Source organism: Pinus tabuliformis, chromosome 5_1, assembly GCF_031772625.1.
Source record: "Pinus tabuliformis cultivar Carrire ecotype Pingquan chromosome 5_1, CPIR1, whole genome shotgun sequence".
In the NCBI taxonomy this organism is placed as follows: domain Eukaryota; kingdom Viridiplantae; phylum Streptophyta; class Pinopsida; order Pinales; family Pinaceae; genus Pinus; species Pinus tabuliformis.
This window is the reverse complement of record NC_142305.1, coordinates 396,474,975-396,498,149: the sequence shown is the minus strand read 5'-3', so window position 1 is coordinate 396,498,149 and position 23,175 is coordinate 396,474,975. Positions and strand designations below refer to the sequence as shown.

At 35.2% G+C, this 23,175-nt stretch overlaps 1 protein-coding gene across 1 annotated transcript in view; it reads left to right on the top strand.

The window, feature by feature from the left end:
* The first annotated feature begins 3,645 nt into the window (after nucleotides 1–3,645).
* LOC149165125 (uncharacterized) overlaps nucleotides 3,646–23,175 on the top strand; it is a 39,603-nt gene continuing 20,073 nt past the window's right edge. The window contains 2 exon segments of the mRNA XM_089429717.1: nucleotides 3,646–3,664; nucleotides 10,822–11,416. Coding sequence (XP_089285843.1) covers nucleotides 3,646–3,664; nucleotides 10,822–11,416 — 614 coding nt within the window.

Here is a 23,175-nt window from a genome sequence, read left to right as displayed (position 1 = left end):
ATAAATTTCCCAAGAGTGTTTCCTATATGTTTCAAAGAGTCCCAGTTCCAGCGGTGAACGGGAAGATTAGGGAGTCTTACCCACACCGAGACCGTTGAAGGCACATCCACCACCGGATCGAAGTCTAGCATCCATTTATTTAAATACAGGTCTTTAGGGCCCATGAAGTAGGGGCCATTCCTGAAAATGAGATCTTTGTCCTCTTTTTCAGAAAATTCAAATAAGAAATATCCTCTTCTGAGGAAGTAAGAGGTTACCTTGTTTTTTTTCAGAGGAGCCCAGTTCCTAGCGACCCAGTTCTCTGTTGATTTCAGGGAAGGCCAAAGACCTATAAACTAACCAACCAGAGCACGATCTGCCATAGATAAGACTACCTGAATCGGACCTTCAAGCGGAAGGGCGATCTTGGGGATATCTTCTAATTGTTTCACGAAATTAGCAGCTTCCACGCATTTCTTCTTAGGTAGAGAGGCCAGCAAGGTTCTGAAGGCCTTAGCGGTAGAAGGCGGAGGAGGGGAGGAAGAACCCTAGGGGGAGTCATCTTCCTCCCCTCCTCCATGAAGGGCTAGCAAATCCAACCAGATTGGTTGCAGCTTGAAGCGAAGCCCTTAGTGGACACGCCCGTAGGGATCAGTATTTGCAGAGAGCGGGCACGCTCGCAGTCTTTAGATCGTGCGGAATGCGGATCTCGTAGGTTGCAGAGCGGGAGCCGAACCAAGAAAATCAGATATTATGTTATTGCTCGACTATAATAAATATAATATTATCATAACTTCTACTAAAAAAATAAAAATAAATAAAATAAAATAAAAAATTATATAATAAAAAAATATTATTTATTATTATAATAATAAAAATCATATTTATAATATTTTTATATAATAAACCAATATTATTTATCTTTAAATAATAAAAAGATAATATTTATATATAATAATAAAAATTTATAGGATTTTTTTTTTTTCAATTTTTTTCATTTCGTTTTTTAATATTTATTTCGAATGTGCTATTTCCATTAAAAAGCTCTGATTTGAAAAAGTTATATAGTCAAATTTCCACATTTAAGATTTTGACGTGTTGTGTCTTATTATGTAAACATTTTGTATAAAAATAAGAATAAGAATTAAATAATAATAATTAAAATAAAATTGTGGTAAATGAATTAATTTATTGTTGGTTTAGATGCATATTAATTGCTAAGATTTGATTCTTTATCATTTAATATTTTAGAAATTTTTAATAGTCTTTTTAGTATGAAAACATCTAAAACATTGTTTTATATCATATTCAAAAGCGTGATATATCTACTCAATTTTTTTTTATAAATATTTCATTTTATTTTTATAAGTATTTTCTTTTCTTTTTAAATATATACTACAAATTGTTTATGGGTTTTGGATAGATGTGGATCGGGTGCTCTTTAAGGTACTTTTTGATGTGAAGTCACATGTTCAATTCCCTGCCCTAATCGGGGTGATATATTGGACATGATGAAGATGTAGTCCTGCCAAGCTTACAAAAAAAATTAGTCCACGAGGTATTGGATAGATGTTGATGGAGTTCTTTGTTAAAGCACTCCTTGATGTGAAGTCACCAATTCTGGATAGACGTTTATCGAGTGCTTTGTTAAGGCACTCCTTGATGTGAAGTCATCTATTCAATTCCTTACCCAGATCAAAATGATATATTAAACATGATTAACATATAATCCTGTAAAACCAGTCTCATCAAAACCATGATATCATGTTATGCTCTATATATAACGATATGATAGTTATTAAAAACTTATTTTGGTGTGGTAGATTGTTATTTGTTTTTCTTCTCATATTAATTTTATAATGTGTTTTTTATTCTTTATTTATTTTTACATATTATTATTTTATAGGTTGACAAATAATTTTATGTATTAATAGATATTAATTTTTATATATAGATATTAATGTAAATTTTATGTATTAATAGATATTAATTTAAAAGAATATATATATATATATATATATATATATATATATATATATTTATTTATTTATTTATTAATTAATTAATGTAAATAATATATATATAAAATTGAAGGTCTCTGTCTTTCCATTTTCTTATACTAAATAATAAAAATGTTTGAATATTTTCATTCTTTATCATGGTGTCCTTATTCTTTTTCACAACCCTTGTGGCGTCCCAATTCCCTTTTTACAAACCTTTTATTACATTGCGCTTTCTCTATCTTATCAATGAATACTCTATTCTTCATCTACCTTTCAATTAATGATCAGTTGGATTATACTTCTTAAATATGTACCTAAGTACCATGCAGTGGAGACATGGAGGTCATGGCGGCAGTAGAAGTAAGATTGGTCATATGAATAAAAATTTTTAAGCAATTGTATAATTGGAAACCAATATATATTTCCCAATATGTATATATTTTATTGAATGAGAAATACACACTAGGTTCTAGATGTATGGTATAATTTCAATCGATCATAAAAATACTTTTAAAATCAAATTATTAAGTAATATTCCTTTATTTATATAGCTATCAAATATTTGCATCACTAGAATGAGTTGTCCCTTAATTTTTTATCCACACACAAAAGTAGAAAGAGACCAAGTTACATATAGTTGAAATATAATGGTTTCCATTAATTTTAATTGTATACATCATTACATATTTAGAACTCATTATTTAATTCTAACATTCTTCACTGGTCCCTTATTAGTCCCTGCCCCTTCGGGGCTGCAGGGACTATAGTAATCGTTTGTAGTCCCACTATTGGCTGGGCACAAAAATCAAAGAAGCTTTTTAGTCTTTAACCAAAGTACAAAAATCAAAGAAACTTTTTAGTCTTTAACCAAAGTATTTTTTCAATATTTAAATGAGTATTCGTTATCATCTAATGAACATGCGTTAATATTCGTTATGATCCAATCGACAAGTTTTTCATCTTAGTTGGCCTCATATCGAGGCAAATTTTAAATAAACGAGAAGTTTTTTTTATCTTATTTGGCTTCATATCGAAGCATACTTTAGATAAACGTCATATATATTTTAGATAAATGTTATATATACTTTAGATAAAGTTAGGATATGAGGTTAATTTAGATAAACGTCATATATACTTTAGATAAAGTTAGGATATGAGGCCAACTTTAGATAAATGTCATATATATTTTAAATAAAGGTAGAATAAACCGTAGATTTGATGAACGGTTTTTTGGGTTAAAATAACGCTATATTACTTGGCTAATACCCAATGCTAAGTTTGTTTAATTATTTTGTTTCCATTACCTATGACATCTAAGTTTCATAGGTCCATCTGATATCTGCTTCTTTGTGACAGGTGACATTTGCTTCTCTGTGACATCTGCCGGTCTTTGTGATAGGTGACATCTGCTTTGTGACATCTACAAACACAAAGGAGCTCGCATAAGGCGTTTGTGCCCAGGGCGTCTGTGACATCTGCCAGCATAAGGCGTCTGTGGAAAAGGCGCCTATGACATCTGCCAACACATAGGAGCTCGCATAAGGCGTTTGTGACCTCTGCCACATCTGCCAGACATCTGCCAACACATAGGTCATCTTCCTGGTGTTGTGTTGTTACCTCTGTTGTGGTAAACAATTCATTTTGCAACTTAATCTGCAATGGGATGGCCGGAACAGTTGCTGGTAGTTTTGCAACTGAATTGCAAGGAGATTGGCCATATCGCACAGAACTTCCCTTTGCCCAGAAGATTGTGGTGCAACCATTGCAAAATAATAGACCAGACCACCGAACACTGCCCGAACCTTCTTGAAAGGTGGAAGGCTCATAAGGCAACGAAATGAAAACTTGGTTAACTTTGAACCAAGGACACCAAGTAGATAAGCTGGATCAACAATGAATGTTAGTACTACAGGAGGAACGAGGATCAGAGTAGACAAAGAGAACACAAAACCTGCATAGATCAAGAAAGATGGCACAGGAGCGTTCGATCCCACACAAAACAAACAATTTTGAAAGGTTGCGGTGGTGAGACCGGGAAGGTCTATGTCAGTTTAGGCAACTACTACTCCCGTTCCAATGTCTACAACAGCCGCTATTCTTGTGCCTAGGCCTCATTCTTTCCCTGAGTGAGTTCCGTGCGAAGTCATTCTCGAAAGCTACCCTTCCTTCCAGCCTGCCATCAATCCTAATCTGATAGTCGGAACTCGCCCGCCAGCGTAGCGTACCAACTGAAAGCCCACTCGGAAACAGCGAGCAGCGAGTGAAGGGATTGAACCTTAACCTTAGGGTTTGAATTTCAGTTTCATTACTTTCACGCTGGAAATGCATTTTCTTGAGAATAAGCCTGCTTTCTGTTTTCAAGAATGTTTCTATTTCTGTATTTTCACTTTCTGCTTTCAAACTTGAAAAAATGATTCTATTTCTTCTTGCAATTTTGAAGAGACTGTTTCTATTTCTATTTGCAAGGGTATTCATGCTTTCTGCTTTCTATGACAAATTAATCAACACAGAATAAAAGCTCGATTTTCATCTAAAGATTTCACAATAAAGCTATGTACTTTGTTGAATTGTAAACTCAAACAATCTTAACCAATTAACAGAAATAATAGGAATAACAAATCCGCAATTTCAACTACAATTGAAAATGAGAAAAAAACCAACAACTACAATTGAAAATGAGAAAAAAACCAACAACTACAAAATGACTGAAACTGAAAAATTTAGCACCTGCTATGAGGAGTGGGACCTGCCTCCTTGGAACAGAGTGCTGTGGAAAGACTTAAGGAGTTACTAAATGAACTTATTCAATGCACACAAAAACTGTCAGATTGCAAACCAACTTCTTCTATTAATCAAGCCAATATAGGTAATGTATCATAGCGCAGTCTAGCCTCTTTCATGAAGAGAGACTCTATGCTAAGAAAATATTGATAATATGATAGATTCTCAAGCTGTTATAACTAATAGTTATACAAAGAGTCTTCAAAAAGTATCTTAGTTTACGAATGCCAGAAAAGACCAGAATCGGGGGAAGGAGGTGTCCTTAAATGGGCTCTCACTTGACGAATGCGCCTTACTGTAACGAAGTGTACACTAGACCCTTATCTCCTTGGCTGGCTGGAATGACACAGGAGAATTCGTACGACCTTCCTTAGACCTGTAATAGCAGTTGTTGCACAAATTCCGACTTCCTTCCTTAATGGCTTGCCAGGAAGCCTAGGATCCATAGTTCATTCGCCAAGCTTGCCTACTGCTTGCCTAACTTGCTTACTAACTTTCAATAATTTGCTAAAGGACTTGCTAAGCGGTCATGGCCAGGGTCTTTGTGCACACCAATCTTCGACCACGCAAATGCAACCACGATCACGCCTAAGTTCTTTGTGCACACCCAGCGGCCAACCAACACATTAACTGATGTTCAAAAGGATCTCCACGCACAACGTCAACGCAGACGATCATCAACAACATTTGGCATTCAACATTAAAACATATGCACAACTCAATGTTGAACGCAGAAACTGGATTTCGAGGATTTCCTACTTGGGAAAAGAGGGCATGTAATGCGAGTGCCATTTAAGAAACAGAAAAAATCACAATCACTAAAGCTATATTAAATTTTAAACGCACTTCCTTAACCCAAGTGCCTGAGCTCTACTGTATCGCCTCGCCTGGAATTGCTTGGGCTTGAATTCAAAGATTTTGAGCGCTTACCTATTCTGTAACCCAAATCATCGTCAGACAACATGGGTTCATTCACATTGGGAAGAAAATGTAAGGTTGATAAGGTAAGGTTGTACGAGTAAACGACGTAGATGATCCAAAGTGTGGTAACTAATGGAGCACCAAAGGACACGTGAAGTGCATGTAAGCTCCCCGTCACAAGTCAAGTATTTTCCTTCTTTCTTTTGGCATAATAATAGACGATCATTATTTCCAAAGTGCCACATCATATGCTTGTTTGAAGGTAAACCCTTATCTCGATTGCAGGGTCTCATTACATACTTACGTGGTTATTTGGGCCCACCTCTCCGTACATCGAGAATTCTCAAAGACGGACATTGAGAATTCGTTATCGGAATTGTTTATCGTCTAAATGGTTTCTTGTAGCCAGATGTTTTACCTCTGACATCTGTCATTGTCTCCGCACCGTTTGTTGGGAGCTCGAGGCATGGAAATCAATTCAACCTACCATGCTACACCGACCCGCTCGCAAATTCCCAATCAAATAGTTAACGCATTGTAATTTAGGTGAACAAATAGCTATCCTACTCCATACTCCATAGAGTAGTTCGCTTTAACACTCATGGTAAGTCAATTTATTTATAATTATTAGAATTTTTATAAGAATGAATTGTATTGATTTAGGATAATGTTAGGTTTTAAAAAAAATTATAAATATTAATATTAGAGAAATTATTATTAATAATTATTGAATTGAGGCTTCAGTGATCCATATCAAGTTTAAGAGAAATTTTTCTGCATAAATCATTAGATATATCATCTGTCCACGCGTTTCGAACCAACCAGTTCATCGTCAGGACAAGTTGAAAAATCAGTAAAATTAGATCCATCTTTCCCTGTTAAATAGTTTGAGCAGAGCCTCCAACAGCTAACTAGGACAACGGCTAAATTTGACTTGGGACCAAGGTCAAACAAACTAGTTATAAATAAAAGTAAGTTAGTTATAATAAGGGACCTTACCTTTACATGAATATAATATAATTTATACATATATAAATTATATGTCTAAATTATATGTATAAAGTAATTTTAATTAAATTGGTGGTTGAGTTAATAAATAGTTAAAAGTATTAACTATTTAATAGATAAATAGAAAATATAAATATTAGAGTAGAACGTATAACTAAGATATAGAGGTATAACTAACTAATTAAAAAGTTAAAAATATATATATAAATTATATGTATATGTATATAATTTTTAAAAATAGTAGGTTAAGTAAAAAGTTAGTTGAAAAAAAAATAAAATAAAACAAAAATAAAAATAAAAATAAAAATAAAATAGAATAAATAATAAAATAAATAAATAAATATATTAGAATAAAATAATATTCACTTTAAAAAAAATCTTATCAAATCAAATTTTATGAATATATATATGAAATAAATAAATAAATTAAGATGGTAGATACTTAAAAAAATAAAAATAAAAAATAAATAAATATTAGAATAAAATAATATACAGTTAATTGAAAAAAAAATAACAGATAAAAGAATATACATGAAGGATTAAACTACCTTACAAAATTAAATTTATATATATGTATATATAATAAATTAATTAATTAAGAGGGTAGATAGTTATAAAGGCACTTAAAAAAAAGAAGGCCAAGGGGGAACAAAATAAAATATTTTAACTAATCAGAAAAATAATTGTATATATTTTAATAATCTAATAGATCAGGAAGAAAGCGACTAGGAAAAGAGAGCTGGGACCCGACACCTACTGATTTTCCAGCCATCCTCTTTATTGAGATTGCTCGGCCTCTTTTCAATCTCAAGAGCTTCTCTGAATTTCCGATGATGGAACTGCGAAACATGATGATTGGTTTTTTCCGCATGCTCAGCTAAAGCGGAAGACTTTGATCTCCTATGCTTGAGGTCAGCTACATGTTCACTGATCCTTTGATTGATGGAGCGACCTGTCTCACCAATATAGGGGGTCCCACAGGAACAAGGGATAATATATACCCCTTTCATATCTTTAGGGTCGATAGGATCCTTTGTTGATCTGAGGGACATACGAATGGTGTTAAGGGGCCTAAAGGTCATAGGGACACTATGCATCTTGAGAATCCTTGCAATCTTATCAGTGGTCCCTTGAACAAACGGAAGATGGACACCTATAATCCGCTCCTTCGGTTCCCTTTTAACAAGAGAATTCTTGGCAGCTTTTAGGAAAGCCTTCTGACCCATGTATCTACTATAAACATTCTCAAAAAAGACATCAAGGAGATGGGATTTTTCCTTCTCAAAACTCTTTTTATCCGAGATCCTTAGGGCCCGAGTAGCAAGGGTATTGAGAACACCCATCTTCTGAGTTTGGAAATGGTGGGAACTGGCATGAAGATATTGCTCCGTATGCATTTTCTTTCGAAAAACTTGGTGGGAAAGGGAACCATCACTATTCTTAGAAATAAGAATATTAAAGAAAGGGAGGCAACCATCAACTTCCTGCTCTTTAGTGAACTTAATGGCTGAGGATTGATTGTTGAGATGATCGAAGAAGAGATCTAATTCCTCTTGGCCGTGAGACAAGATAACATTGGTGTCATCCACATACCTTTTCCAAAGCTTGGGCAGGAGACGAAAAGAGTTTAGAGCCTTAGACTCAAAGTCTTCCATAAAAAGATTCGCAACGACAAGGGATAGGGGTGAGTCCCTGGCAACTCCACAGGTTTTCTCAAAGAACTCTCCCTCAAAACTGAAAAAGGTGGAAGTGAGGCAGATCTCAACTAATCGAGCGTTGTCAGGATCTGTTAGGCAGTTGATAACCTCCAAGGCCTCATTAATAGGGATGCAGGTGAACAGGGAAACCACATCAAAACTAACAAGAATGTCCCCAGGGTCAAGCTTAATGTCCTTAAGTTCATCAATAAAGGAAGCAGAGTCTTTTATGAAGGACTTCGTACGACCAACTAAGGGCTTAAGCCTTAACGCAAGGAACTTAGCAAGAAGGTAGGTAGACCTCCAATGGTGTTGACGATGGGCCTCAATGGAGCTCCTTCCTTGTGAATTTTGGGGAGACCATAGATCCTAGGAGTGATAGGGTTGCTCTTAATGAGTTTATGGTGCAAGGAACTCACCGAGCTAATGGATTTAATGGCAAGAGCCACATTCGTAGCAACCTTTTTTAATGGGTTTTTGGAAGGAAAAATCCCATCTCCTTGATGTCTTTGTTGAGAATGGTTATAGTAGATACATGGGTCAGAAGGCTTTCCTAAAAGCTGCCAAGAATTCTCTTGTTAAAAGGGAACCGAAGGAGTGGATTCCAGGTGTCCATCTTCCATTTGTTCAAGGGACCACTGATAAGATTGCAAGGATTCTCAAGATGCATAATGTCCCTGTGACCTTTAGGCCCCTTAACACCATTTGTATGTCCCTTAGATCAGCAAAGGATCCTATCGACCCTAAAGATATGAAAGGGGTATATATTATCTCTTGTTCATGTTGGACCTCCTATATTGGTGAGACGGATCGCTCCATCAATCAAAGGATTAGTGAACACACAGCTGACCTCAAGCATAGGAGATCAAAGTCTTCCGCTTTAGCTAAGCATGTGGAAAAAACCAATCACCATGTTTGTATTGAGGAGGCTAGTGTCATTGTTAGAGTTTCGCAGTTCCATCATCGGAAATTCAGAGAATCTCTTGAGATTGAAAAGAGGCTGAGCAATCTCAATAGAGAGGATGGCTGGAAAATCAGTAGGTGTTGTGTCCCAGCTCTCTCTTCCTAGTGGCTTCTCTTCCTAGTAGCTTTCTTCTTGATCTATTAGATTATTAAAATATATACAATTATTTTTTCTGATTAGCTAAAATATTTTATTCTATTCCCCCTGGCCGTTTTTTTTAGTTCCTTTATAACTATCTACCCTCTTAATTAATTAATATATATATAAATTTAATTTTGTAAGGTAGTTTAATCCTTCAGTTATATTCTTTTTTTTTTTTTAAGTATCTACCATCTTAATTAATTAATTAATTTCATATATATATATATATATATATATATAATTTTTAATTTGGTAAGATTTTTTTTTTTTTTACTGAATATTATTTTATTCTAATTTATTTATTTATTTATTTTATTTTATTTTATGTTTATTTTTATTTTTATTTTTATTTTCTTTTCAACTAACTTTTAACTTAACCTCCTATTTTTAAAAATTATATATATAATTAGTTAGTTATACCTCTATATCTCGTTAGTTATACGTTCTACTCTAATATTTATATTTTATATTTATCTATTAAATAGTTAATACTTTTAACTATTTATTAACTCAACAACCAATTTATTTAAAATTACTTTATACATATAATTTATATATTTATGTAAAGGTAAGGTCCCTTATTGTAACTAATTTACTTTTAATTTATAACTGTTTTGTTTGACTCTGGTCCCAAGTCAAATTTAGTCGTTGTCCTAGTTAGCCGTTGGAAGCTCTGCTCAAACTATTTAATAGGCAAAGAAGGATCTGATTTTTCAACTTATCCTGACTATGAACCACACTAGTTGGTTTGAAACGCGTCGACAAATGATATATCTTGTGATTTACCCCGAAAAATTTCTATTAATAATTATTTTAAAAGTTATATTTAAATAGTTTTATATTTTAAAATTAATAAAAAAATCAATTTAGAAGAGTCAGTATATGAATATCGTTTGTATATATATATATATATATATATATATATATATATTCTAAATAAAAAATAATGTTGATCGTAATTAAAAAGAAAAATAAACATTCTCGATCTGGGTTAGACTCCCTAACCTTCCGGCGCATTTATGGAGCTATGTTGTATTTGAAGCCATCGGCAACACCTTAGGTCGTTTCCTTGAAACAGATACCTCAAGAGGGCTTAAAGGATTTTATACCTACGCCAGAATCTGTGCAGAAATAGACATAAGCAAAGGACTTCCTGATCAGATCATTCTCAAAATAGGAAATCTATATATATATATATATATATATATATATATATTCTAAATAAAAAATAATGTTGATCGTAATTAAAAAGAAAAATAAACATTCCCGATCTGGGTTAGACTCCCTAACCTTCCGGCGCATTTATGGAGCTATGTTGTATTTGAAGCCATCGGCAACTCCTTAGGTCGTTTCCTTGAAACAGATACCTCAAGAGGGAGTAAAGGATTTTATACCTACGCCAGAATCTGTGCAGAAATAGACATAAGCAAAGGACTTCCTGATCAGATCATTCTCAAAATAGGTGATTTCCATTGGTCTCAACCCCTGGATTTCGAGAATACAGCATTTCGATGCCGAAATTGTCATCTCACAGGGCACCTTCAAAGTTCGTGTCCTACATTGCCCTTCCAAAAAAAGAAAGCCAAGGCCAAGCCAAAATCTAAAAGCTGGAAACTTCATGATCCTCCTCCAGTGCACGTTGTTTCCAGCTCAGATGATGAGGACGTGGAGGAAGATGTGGAAGTCGTAGAAGAAATGTCAGAACAGGTTTCTCCCACAGTGCGTCTCGAGGAAGCATCAGTTCCTCCCAGCTCTCAGAAACGAACTCATGAGTCTTCTCCCTCGGAGTCAGACAAGGAGCTATCGTCTCCAGTCCAACACAGTTTACAAATTGTTCTGAACCATCAAGATCCAAATGGTTGGGTCAAAGTCGGCAAAAAGAAAGGGAAAAAAAGTCGACCAAGTGATTCCACCCTCGGTGGGTAGTTTCTTTGGCTTGGACCGGACTCCCTTCTTCTTCTGGTTCTGTTTGTTCAGCTCTGTTTTTGTCTCTTCTTCTCTTGGGAGCCGAGGTGGATTTTATCCTTTCCGGCTGCCCTTTCAGTCTTTTGGTTCTTGCCACCCTGCGTGGTGGGCAGTCGTCTCTTTCTTGCTCCCTGTAGTCCAGTTGGATCTCCTTTTGTCTTTTGGAAGTATAGGTCCCTCAGCTCTGTTTTCCCTTCGGGGCAGACTGAGGCCCTAAGCTATGTACTTTTATAATGGTTGTAGATAATAGAATTACCGCAGCTTACAAAAAAAAAAAAAAAAAAAAAAAACATATTTATTTGGTTTGTGGTTTTTTAATTAAATACATAATTTATAAAACATCAATAATCTCTTTTTCATTGTGTTTACTGGATTTTTTTTGTTGACATTACGACTAAGAAGATGTGGTAAGAATATTTCACTATCACTCTCAACCATAAATAAAAGACATAGTCTAACTCACGAAATGACCATTTTCTGAGATATCAATATATATGTTAAGATGTTATGTTGATGTATACACTATGTATATGTATGGTATATATACAAGTATATATACCAACTAGAACAAAATGTATATCCATACCATCATGTATTCAGTCATAGATTAGAGCCAAGTTATAAGCCCATTTTCAGTGATTTTAGCCACACTATCCACCAAAATACATGACCATTGAACAAACTTGACTAGACAATGACCTATTATATTAGGCCACGTCAAATTGAGCACATGTATAAACTGATATATTGTTATAAATCGATGTATTGACATATTGATATCGATGTGTTGTCAGTATATATATATATATATATATATATATATATATATATATATATATATATATATATATATATATATATATATATATATATACATATACATATATACATATATATATGCATATATATATATATATATACATATATACATATATGCATATATGCATATACATATATACATATATGCATATATGCATATACATATATACATATATACATATACATATACATACATACATACATACATACATACATACATATATATATATATATATAGCTAAATGCTTCTATGAATTCATCCAAAGATTACACCATGGATGTCCAATATTCACTATTCTTTTGGCCTCTCTCCTACCTAATTTGTTGGCCATAAGAGAAGCATAAAAACTAATTACAAATTGTCAGAATTGACTAAGAACCCAAAAATAGAAAGATCATAATGTCCAAAAGACCCCTAAGATAAAGATAACCCACATAAATCAAGGCGTAGGAGGATTAACCAGATGGTTACGCATTGAATTTGGATTCCTGTGTTCCCCGTGGACATGGAATTCTAAATGACCCAATCTCCCCCATGTGTTCAATTATCTTAGATAGTCTCCTCTGGTCCACCAAAGTGGAGCCAAACGATCCTGAATATTTCATTGATTGTGCTACAAATCATTCATGAAACTTATGACTTAATTATGATCATCATGATGGTTTTTCCCCAGTTGTTCCAGGAGAAGGGTGACATGCCACAACTAGTACTTCAAGGTGCCAAAAGGTGCAGGAAGAGCTACATGAACAAGAGAAGGGTCAAATTATGAGCCACCACCTCCTCTAATTCTGCTTCCATTCCTCCTTCTCCCTCCATCTCCATAGCTTCCCACAGTGTGCTCAGCTCTCTGCCCTCTTGGTTCTATCCCTTTTCACACTCTATCATGTTGCTTGTACATTTTCAAACCAACCCTAGCCTGTTGATACCAACACCTTACCTCTAATGTTACATGAAGATCCGACAATACCTCCAAACCCCAGTACCTGACACTGAATTTTTGGAAAAGCCAATTCCATACCTCTATTAAGAAAGGCAACCCCCAACAAGAGTTGTTACCTTTCTTTGTCGAATTGCTTTCACATGATGGCAATGTCCTCTTGCCCACAATGACTTCGTCACCAACCAAATTAATAAAACAACACCTAGAATAGAAGTGTTGATTAAGAAGCTATGAATACAAATGAGATGATGGGGTCTACAATAATCAACACTAGGATGAGGAGTCCTGCTTGCAGGATAATTGCATAAACATAAATACACATGGAAAAGAACATTGGGCTCCCTATGCATACTACCACATCAACCCCTATCTCCTCCCTCAACTAGAGGGCATTTAAGCCAAACCAAACTCCCATGTAACCAACTCAAACCTCGGGGACCAAGCATATGCTTTTGGCCCTCAATTGCAACCACAATTGACCTTGTTGCCTCCAAAACCCAAGCTTCCCTCAACAGAAAATGGGAGCGCAAGATGAAAACATAGCTAAATGACTCCACCCCCCAACTAAAGAAAAGAACTACACTATGAAGGCTGAAGGAAAAACCAAGGAATCTTACTAGATTGATTGATACAGAACACCAGTTCAGAAATGCCCCACCATTTGTTGAATTTAGAGTGTGCTCTCTTCGCTCTGAAATTTTCTAGTGGAAACATGAACCCCAACTATTAGCCTCACTAAGATCCCAAACTTGGTACGACTGGCCTCCAACAATACCATAGGGAAATCCCCACTTGCATACAAAAATCTTTATTGAAGAGTACCATAATCTAAGGAGCATGCACAGGTTGGTGACCTGCACAAACTCTTCACATTCTTTGCCACCATCGAAACCATCTATACCCAAGCTTGCAAACACCAAGATTAACTTCGCCATCTCGCATATAGGCCTACCACCCAAGATCTCAAAACTTCCATGTGTTATGTTATGCATGTTGCCCATACACCACATGTACCCTAGTTCAAATAATGAGAAGGGGATGAGCCCCTCCCCCATCCCCCATATGACCTTGATCATCTACCTCCATTGGGGGCTTTGTGTCACTCTCCAGGATACTACTCAACTACTCGGTTCAAATATTGAAATTTTGGGGTAGCAAATTCTGAGTGAGCTCCAGGCTAGAATCTTGGATTCCCTAATTCACCAAAAAATCTGAAGCTTTGTTCCCCAGTCATTTTGAATGTGTCGTGATGACATAAGGGAAGGAGATCACTAGGTTTTGAATTCTATTCACCAAAATATCAAGGCACCAACTCTTAATGACTTTTTGAATCAGAGATCCATTGATTATTTTTGAACCACATTCACAACCAACTATGAATCTCCATTAGCCTATTACTTGGTATATCCTTCTTCATGAGCCAGGAATAGACCTATTTCGAGAGCTTTTAATTCCACCATGTTATTACTAGTATACCCAAATTATCCAACATAAAACCTAAAAGGATGGTCGCGATCATCACGAAATATTCCCCCATACCCAGTAGGCCCAAGATTTTCTTTAGAGGCCCCATCGAAATTAAGCTTGATAAATCCTTATGGAGGAAGGGAAAATGTTGTTGGAGACAAGCCAATACCACTAACTCACTGAGAGTCATCCAATGCCACCATATTTTGCAAGATTTCTAAGTCTCGTAAAATTTGAGCTTCCTCGCCTTCCACATTCCAATCGTCTTCTGCCTACTTCTTAGTCAGTATCATTTCTTTCATATTAAGCTTCGTGTATTGCCATATAGAATCCTTTGTGTTATTTAGATCCTTGAATATGATTCTATTATGTTATTTCCATACGTTCCACAAAAGGAAACCCAAAACCAAACCACAAACCCTATTCACAATCAGATTTTTTAAATGAGAGGGGTTCCAAGATTCAATTGTTTCCCACAAACTCTTAGGGGAGAAGTCTAAATAGCCAAAAAGGCTACAAATCCTGAACCAGAGAAGTTCCATGCTTGAAAAAGTGTTGAACAGATGGTTAATGCTTTCCTCATATTGTTGAGAGATGGGGCACCACGATGGTCCTATATAGCATTTTCTCCTCAAAAAGTCCCATGTTAGGAGTCGACATCAACCAACTAACTAGAGGAAGCTCGCTACCTTCGACCATAACTTTCCTTCCCAAATATTCCATTGGAGGGGATCCTTTGGGATTTCCTTGTGATTTTCCATAATTCCATAAGTCTCTTTGATGGTGAACAAAGCCTATGTTTGATATCCCCATCTCATCTTGTCTCCACCTCGTATTGCTTGAATATTTCGTTATTTTTGTTGTGTATCCATAATTTGTTATTCCTGTTAAAAATGTTCCTCATCCCAATTATCTTGCATTTCCATTCTCACCACTAATCTTGCAAGGATATTTCTTTCCAGAAATTAGGGGCCAGTACTGCCCTTGTCCTTGTGGTGTAATCTTTAAGATATCAAAACTCCTCTCCTCTCTCCAGCCTTGGGAGTTGTTGTCAAGAATTTTCCCAAAACTTGGTTGTTCCACCATCTCTAATCTCTTAGAATAGGTGATATTTTATAAAAGGATTTTGTTCCAATGTTATATTGCATATTAATGACCCTGATGGGAAATATTACTATCACACTTTATTAGCTTGAGCAAGCACCAGATTGCATTTCCTATTGCATATTAGTTTCCACAACTCTTGACCTCCCTGGAGCCATCTCCACCATAATTTGGCTCCCATGGTTCTATTAAGAGTTCTAGGGTCCCTCAAACCAAGACCACCCCCCCATTTTGGTAGACACACCTTCTCCCAAGACTCTAGAGTCCATTTTTTGGTGTGTTGATCCCCTTGCCACAAGAATTTATGAAAACTAGAAACGGTGTTCTTATATACTCCCTTGGGTGTAAGTAGATTGGCAACTGATAAATCAGAATGGCTTGTAGAACAACCTTAAGTAGACTAATTTGAATGGGAAGATTCAATGCTTTGAAGGTCTAGTTGTCCAACCACTTAGAGACCTTTTCCTTGATCTCCAACTAACATGAAACTCGTAGTTAATTAGTGACAAGAGGGATGCCAAGGTATTTGGTTGGTAGGGAACCCATTTAAAATTCAATATTTCTCACCAGATTCCTTTGCACCAAATTATTGCTATTGAATAAATACATGCAAGATTTCTCCCCATTTATCATCATGCTAGAGGACACTTGAAAATTTGAGAGGATCATATCTAATGCCCATATCTCTTGAATAGTTGGCTCAATAAATAAATTAATATTGTCCATGAATTATTAATGAGTGGTGGGAAAATTGTAACACTACTACAAATTCCACTAAAATTTGATGACCTAGTGTTGGACATTCAATAGGATTCTATCATGACTCCAACGGGCCTCATTTTCTAGGATTGTCGGTGGAACTCGGTTGAATAATTGGTAGGACAAATGGCCATCAAATATCCGATTATAGCCTCTATTCAGATAAACGACGACAAGAAGATGAATAATGTATCAAGTATCTGACGCGACATCCATCAGATAACCCACAACATCCTTCCAAACAATCCACAAATTAGATGATCAAAATCCAATGACGAGGCATCAAATAGTCGATGGCAAATATTTTAGCCTCTAGTGAGATAAATGAAAAATAACAGATGAATAGTCTGTCAGGTATCTAACCCCATGCTAACAGGGAGTTCCACAAATTCAACAATAAGATTCCATTGACATCCGTCAAATAGTCGATGGACCTCTCGTCTGAACCAAAGGCCAAGTTGCACATCCCACTAGGTTTTTTGACATGCCATTATCGAAACACCAATGGATAATCTGAAGGATGTGATTTATATATGATGACCAGTTATGATCTTTGTAGGTCGCAAAATCGACGACTACTGTTTTGCTTCCGACTGTTCCGTTATACATCCGACGACCACTTCTGACCTTCTGTGTCAGGAAGCTAACAATTTGTCTAGTGACCCAGATTTTTAGCCAATAGAATAAATGGGAAATCCAACATTTCCTTTATGTATCTGATAGGTTTTGCATCATAAATCTGATGGTTAATGGACTACTAAAAAAATGATATTCAGAGAACCAGGATTCCTAGTTTTGATAGGCAGTATCACATCGATCAAGGGGTGTTTTTTTGGGAATTATTTTATGTCCAATACCCATCATCATGACACCATGTCGACCCAACAATGGGGCTAACACCTCCCATCAGATTGTTCAACCTTCGCTCATATCTTTGCATCCAATATCATCAAGCGATTGTAAATCCCTTAATCCTATAGCTGATAAGGTGCATTACCCACAAACTTGCACACATTTCAATTCTATTTTAACTCCCAACATGATCTGATGACCCACACTCATTCCATCCAATGGTCAATGTGTCACATTGGATGAGAAGATGAGGCTTTTATAACGCCTTTTCGTCAAGCAATATGATCCAATGGTTGTGAGTGATGCATATCAATGACTTCCATGATATATCAGAATGTTAGGTGTGTGGGAGTTAAAGACCCCGACTTGACCCGATATGTTGTTGCTATGACCTATAGCAACCGAATTGGCCAGCAAATACAAAAGGTTTAATGAAAGGGGTAAATTCAGAACTTAACTCACATTCTAGTTGATCCTACTGCATTGTCGAACCCTCTGGACCATGATAAAAAGCCAAGTGACCGACCTACCCCAACTTCCACCATTAGAGAATTTTAGTATTCCTATAAGTTGTCTTAATGCCAATTCAGGATAAAGGGATGAGTCACGACCCTTTAGGTGAAATCCTTGTCAACCCCCTGGTATATCGGCCTTGTCTCCAAGTCATGTCATTTGATTAGCATGGGAAAAATACTATTATAAGCAGCTCGAATTTCATTCTAGACACATAATTTGGCATTTCATCTGAAGTACAACAAAAAGTGAAAAAAAGAGAAGTAGAAGCCTCTCTTCCAGCACAAGAAGAAGGAGAATAATCCGAGTTGTATAGGCAGTATTTTGGTTACCTGTTCCTTGCACGTGTGACATATATTAAAGGTTTTGTAGTAGGATTTCCTCAGTTAGCGAAGAAGCCAAGAAGAATATCTTTATCTCAGCATATATCACATACGAGGTCATAAGATTGAGTCTCCTAGTTAAGCGAAGAAGGAAGATACCTCCAAACAGCTCACATGTGAGAATTGCAAGGGTATAAGATAAGTTGAGGTTGTATATATATGGATGAAACCGAAATTGTAGTAGTGCAGATAGTTTGACTTGCATTGACCATAGGAGAAGGAAAGAACAACAAGAAGGATTTCATCAAGGAAGGTTTGTAACTTGGTCTTGGAGTGGCAAAAAGGTCTAGGGTCTTAGTCTTGATATTCATCTATTGGAATCTCTATAAGAAGAATAATTTGTTCATGTTTCACTCTCAAGAAGGAGAGGTTTTGGCCCTCGATGATAGCCTATATTCTGTGTCTCTTGTCTCTTTATGGTTTATGCTTTGGTAGTTGTTTGATGAAGAATAACACTATAATAACATAAGTAAAAGAAGATCATAATCTAAGAAGTAAAAAGCATTCACAAGTAGTTATCAAATTGAAGAGAAATACCCTAATCTCAATGCCTAAGATTTCTCAACATAGTCATTCTTTGGCATAACCCATGTGCTAACTTTACAAAAGGTAACTCTTGTGTCCTTGTATTGAGAACCTAATCAATCTTTTTTGGTAATGATGGAATTGTGAATGGGAAAAGGATTATATTGTTCCACTCTAAAACCATAAAAATGGATGATGAATAATATATTGATTGAATCCAAATCGAATTATGCAAACTTATATTGAATATACAAAAGAGCATGCTCTTTGATGCTCTTTTGTATATGTGCACTTCCATATATACATTCACATGCGGAAGATACTTAAGAATCCATATATGAAAAAAAAGAGTGTATACACTTTTTTTATATATGCACAATTTTGTTTATTCTATATATCACTAGACCAATCTCCCATATAACCAACTCAAACTCTAGGGACCAAGCATATGCTTTTAACCCCCAATTTCCATATATATTTTGTATATGCACGCATATACGAAATTGCCTTGGGCATTGCTAGGGGTTGAAATAAAATCACCTTAAGTGTTGCTGCAATGTGGGATGGTGCAAGCAGCGGTGTAAGAGAAGTTGACCTCATCAATCCCAAGATAAAAATAAAGCAGAGAAGTGTGAATCCCGCAATATTGTCAAAAAATAGTTATATAGAAGTGATGCATATACAAACGTGGTGCATTTTGTACAAGATGGGATATGTACATTTTTTCACAATTTTGTATATTATGTATATGTACACAGATATAGAAGCCACACATGTATGGAAGCAGGATTTCATATATGCACAAATGAAAGCTATATCTAATTTTCTATGTGCAATTATAGTTTTGTATGTGTCAGTTTGGTATATGCATTAATTGTTGTATATGCAACAGTTTCTATATACATGTATCTAGAATATACTCTTGTATATACACACATATATGTATATGTATAGATATATGAAAGTGTAAAAATATATATGGAAGCAATGCATATATATAGCTTCCATGAAGCACATATATGAAAGCTTGGTTCTCTATATGGAAGTGATTCGTATCTGAAAGTCGGGACATATATTGAGGTGGCACATATGTAAAAGTGCCAAATAAATGGAAGTGAATATAGCTTCCATGTGCACATATACAAAAGATTTCTTCCATCGATAACAAAAATATTGATAAGATTCTAAATACAGGTATGCAAGAGTTGGAGTGTGTAAAGTTAGAACTTAGGGTATATTAAAGAATGGCTACACATAGAGTATAAATTTTAGAGCATATTTACCATCAATTGTTTCTCAAATCAATATTGGTAATCAAGTACTTCCTTGGCTTTGCATTGAAGGCCCATTGATGTGGATCTTTCACTAATCAATGATCTTGGGACTTAATCTTTATGTTATCCACATTTTTTAAAATATAACAATACAATAAATATAACTTCTTTTTACAATATAACAAATGTAAACTATGGGATGGGTTCTAAAAATAGGTATTCATGGTATATATGGGAGACAAAGGATACACAAAACCAACCAGCAAGGGTAAGACTAATTTAACAATATAAATGTAATAACTAAATGCCAAAATCTTAGTAGGATCTCAAGTTATTATCGTCACATTTTCAATTATGAGAAAACCTCAATGAAGGGGAATCCTCATTAACACTGATGGGGGAAATCCCATGTTATGGTGGCTATTCTTTTATTTATGAGAAACTCTCATATACATTGATAGAGGGAATCTCACAAAGTTCTACACCATTCGGAATTATTATCAACATCATGTATCAACCCATATCAAACTTCATTTTTGCATTATTTCAACATCGATTATGCATGGTGAAAACATTGGAATAGTCTTCCCCTTATTAGACTTCTAAATAAATGCATATTGGTGACATGTATAGATACCTTATCTTTATGAGATAAGGCTATACATATTGCTTATATTCAAAACAAGCCATATGGATGATCTTAAAATTATGTTACATTATAGTGACGTTTAAGAATTTTTGTTGTAACGCTTTTTTAGTGACGTTTAAGAAGCATAGAAAAAACCCATTTGATCAAAAATTTCACTGATCCTTGGGTCAAAAACACAGATCTTGTCCCGCTATATTTTTGGAGATATGATCCAAGGAATGTAGGGTTTTATAGGCTCCCGAATTACATTCCAAACAAGTGACATTGGAAAAAGGGTCATAACTCTCTCTCTGAGTATCGAACTAAAATTTCGTAAGAAGTTTCAAAAAGAGGATGGACTGTAGTTTTTTGTGTATCTTTTTTAGGTTCGAAGGTTGAAATAGTGACACGCAAAAATTCATACAAGTTTGCTCTACTAAAAAAAGTGTATAACTAGGTCATTTTGGGAGATTGGGCATAATGCTTTCTTGGAGAATCCAATTTTGATCAAACTTGTGGCATTGGAAAGATAACACAGAGGACTACTATAGGTCGCAATTTCAGACCATGGAGATCCAGAATTTTAGAGATACATCAGATACAATATCGAGCACCTACAAAGTAAAAAAGGTTGTGTAGTTTTTGTAAATTTTTGCACAAGTTTGGTTTGAAAAATTAGTTTGAAGGAATTCAAAGGGCATAGTGAAGCATAATTATCATTAATTGATGCCCCAAAGAAAGAAAATGGAAACACCTAGTAAGAAACCTGAAAGCTCTAGCATGACTCATGAAGAAGAGGAAGAAATGCAACATGATATATCAAAATTACGAGACCAAGTGTAACAAAATTCACTCTTACAAAAAGTAACAGAAGCTAAGATGGATGGCTTAAAGAAAGACATGGAAGCTAAGATGGATGGTTTAAAAAAATGTGTGGAAGTTAAGATGGATGGTTTAAAGAAAGGCGTAGAATCTAAGATGAATGACGTGGAAGCTAAGATGAATGATGTGGAAGCTAAGATGGATGGCATGGAAGCTAAGATGGATGGTTTAAATAAAGGTGTGGAAGCTAAGATGGAAGATTTGAAAACAGATTTGACAACATTTCTATAAGAAATGCTTACTAATGGGAAAAGGGTAGTAAATGAAACTCATGATGAGAACAAAATAAATGTTAATCATGATTTCATAGAATCTAACATTGGATTGAAGACCCACCATGTTCCAAAGATAGATATGAGGAAGTTTGATGGCAAGGATCCAGTAACATGGATACTACAGATGGAGAAATACTTCAAACTCCATAATGTGAAAAACACAGAAAAGGTTCACATTGTAACTTTATATTTGGAACCAAATTAGTTTGTATGGTATCAATGGATTTGCTCTCATAAACAAATTTTCGTTTGGGCAAGTTTTATAGATGAGATGATAGCACATTATGAGGATACAAAAAGAAACACTTTTTTTAGCCAATTGATAAATCTAAAAGAAAGGGTTCAATGATGGAGCACATTGAGGACTTCCAAAAATTGAATATAAGGGTAAGAAGAGCATAGGATTGATGTGTTCATAGGGACTTTAAGGATAACATCCAACATTATTTTCGCCTTTGGGAACCTGATTCATTGGAGAAGGCATTCAAGTTGGGAAGAAAAATGGAAAGAAAAATTATGGCAACAAGGAAGCCTACCACTCACAATTATAAATATGGAAGTGTTGTTGCCCCTAACCTTCCACAACCTACAAGATTGACACCACAACAATCAGAAGAAAAAATAGAAAAAGGGCTTTGTTACAGTTGTGATAGAAAATACACTAAAGGTCATAAGTGTGCTGAGAAGGAATTATTTTACATAGATTGTGAAGAGGAGGAAGAAAAGGAACAAGAACTATCAAAAGAAGAGGATATACACCAGGAACAAACCCTAGATAAAGAAGAAATGAATCTGGCCATATCTTGTAATGCATTGGTTGGAATTACCACTCCTCAAACTATCAAGATAGAAGGACAAATCAAGAAGAAAAAGGCAATAGTGTTAATTGATTTGGCTAGTACCCATAATTTTATTCATTGTAAGATAGCCAAGGAATTGAATTTCTTCCTATATCTAGCACTAGAGTGTCAAGTGATGGTTGCAAGTGGAGGAACCATAAATTGCTCTAGAAAGTGACATAATATCAAGCTATCCATGGGAGAATATGTATTGAATAGCCAAATGCTTTCCATTCCAATGGGTGGTGTTGATGTTGTACTAGGAGTCCAATGGCTATAATCCTTGGGTACAATAGCTTTTAATTTTCATGAAATTTTCTTCAGAAGGAAAGAAAGTAGAATTAAGGGGTATCGCAGGGAAACTAGGAAAGATAATTAACTCTAATGGAATGAAAAATCTTCTAAATAAATAAGAACGAGGTGTAATTGCACAATTATGTTCACTAGAGGTTCCC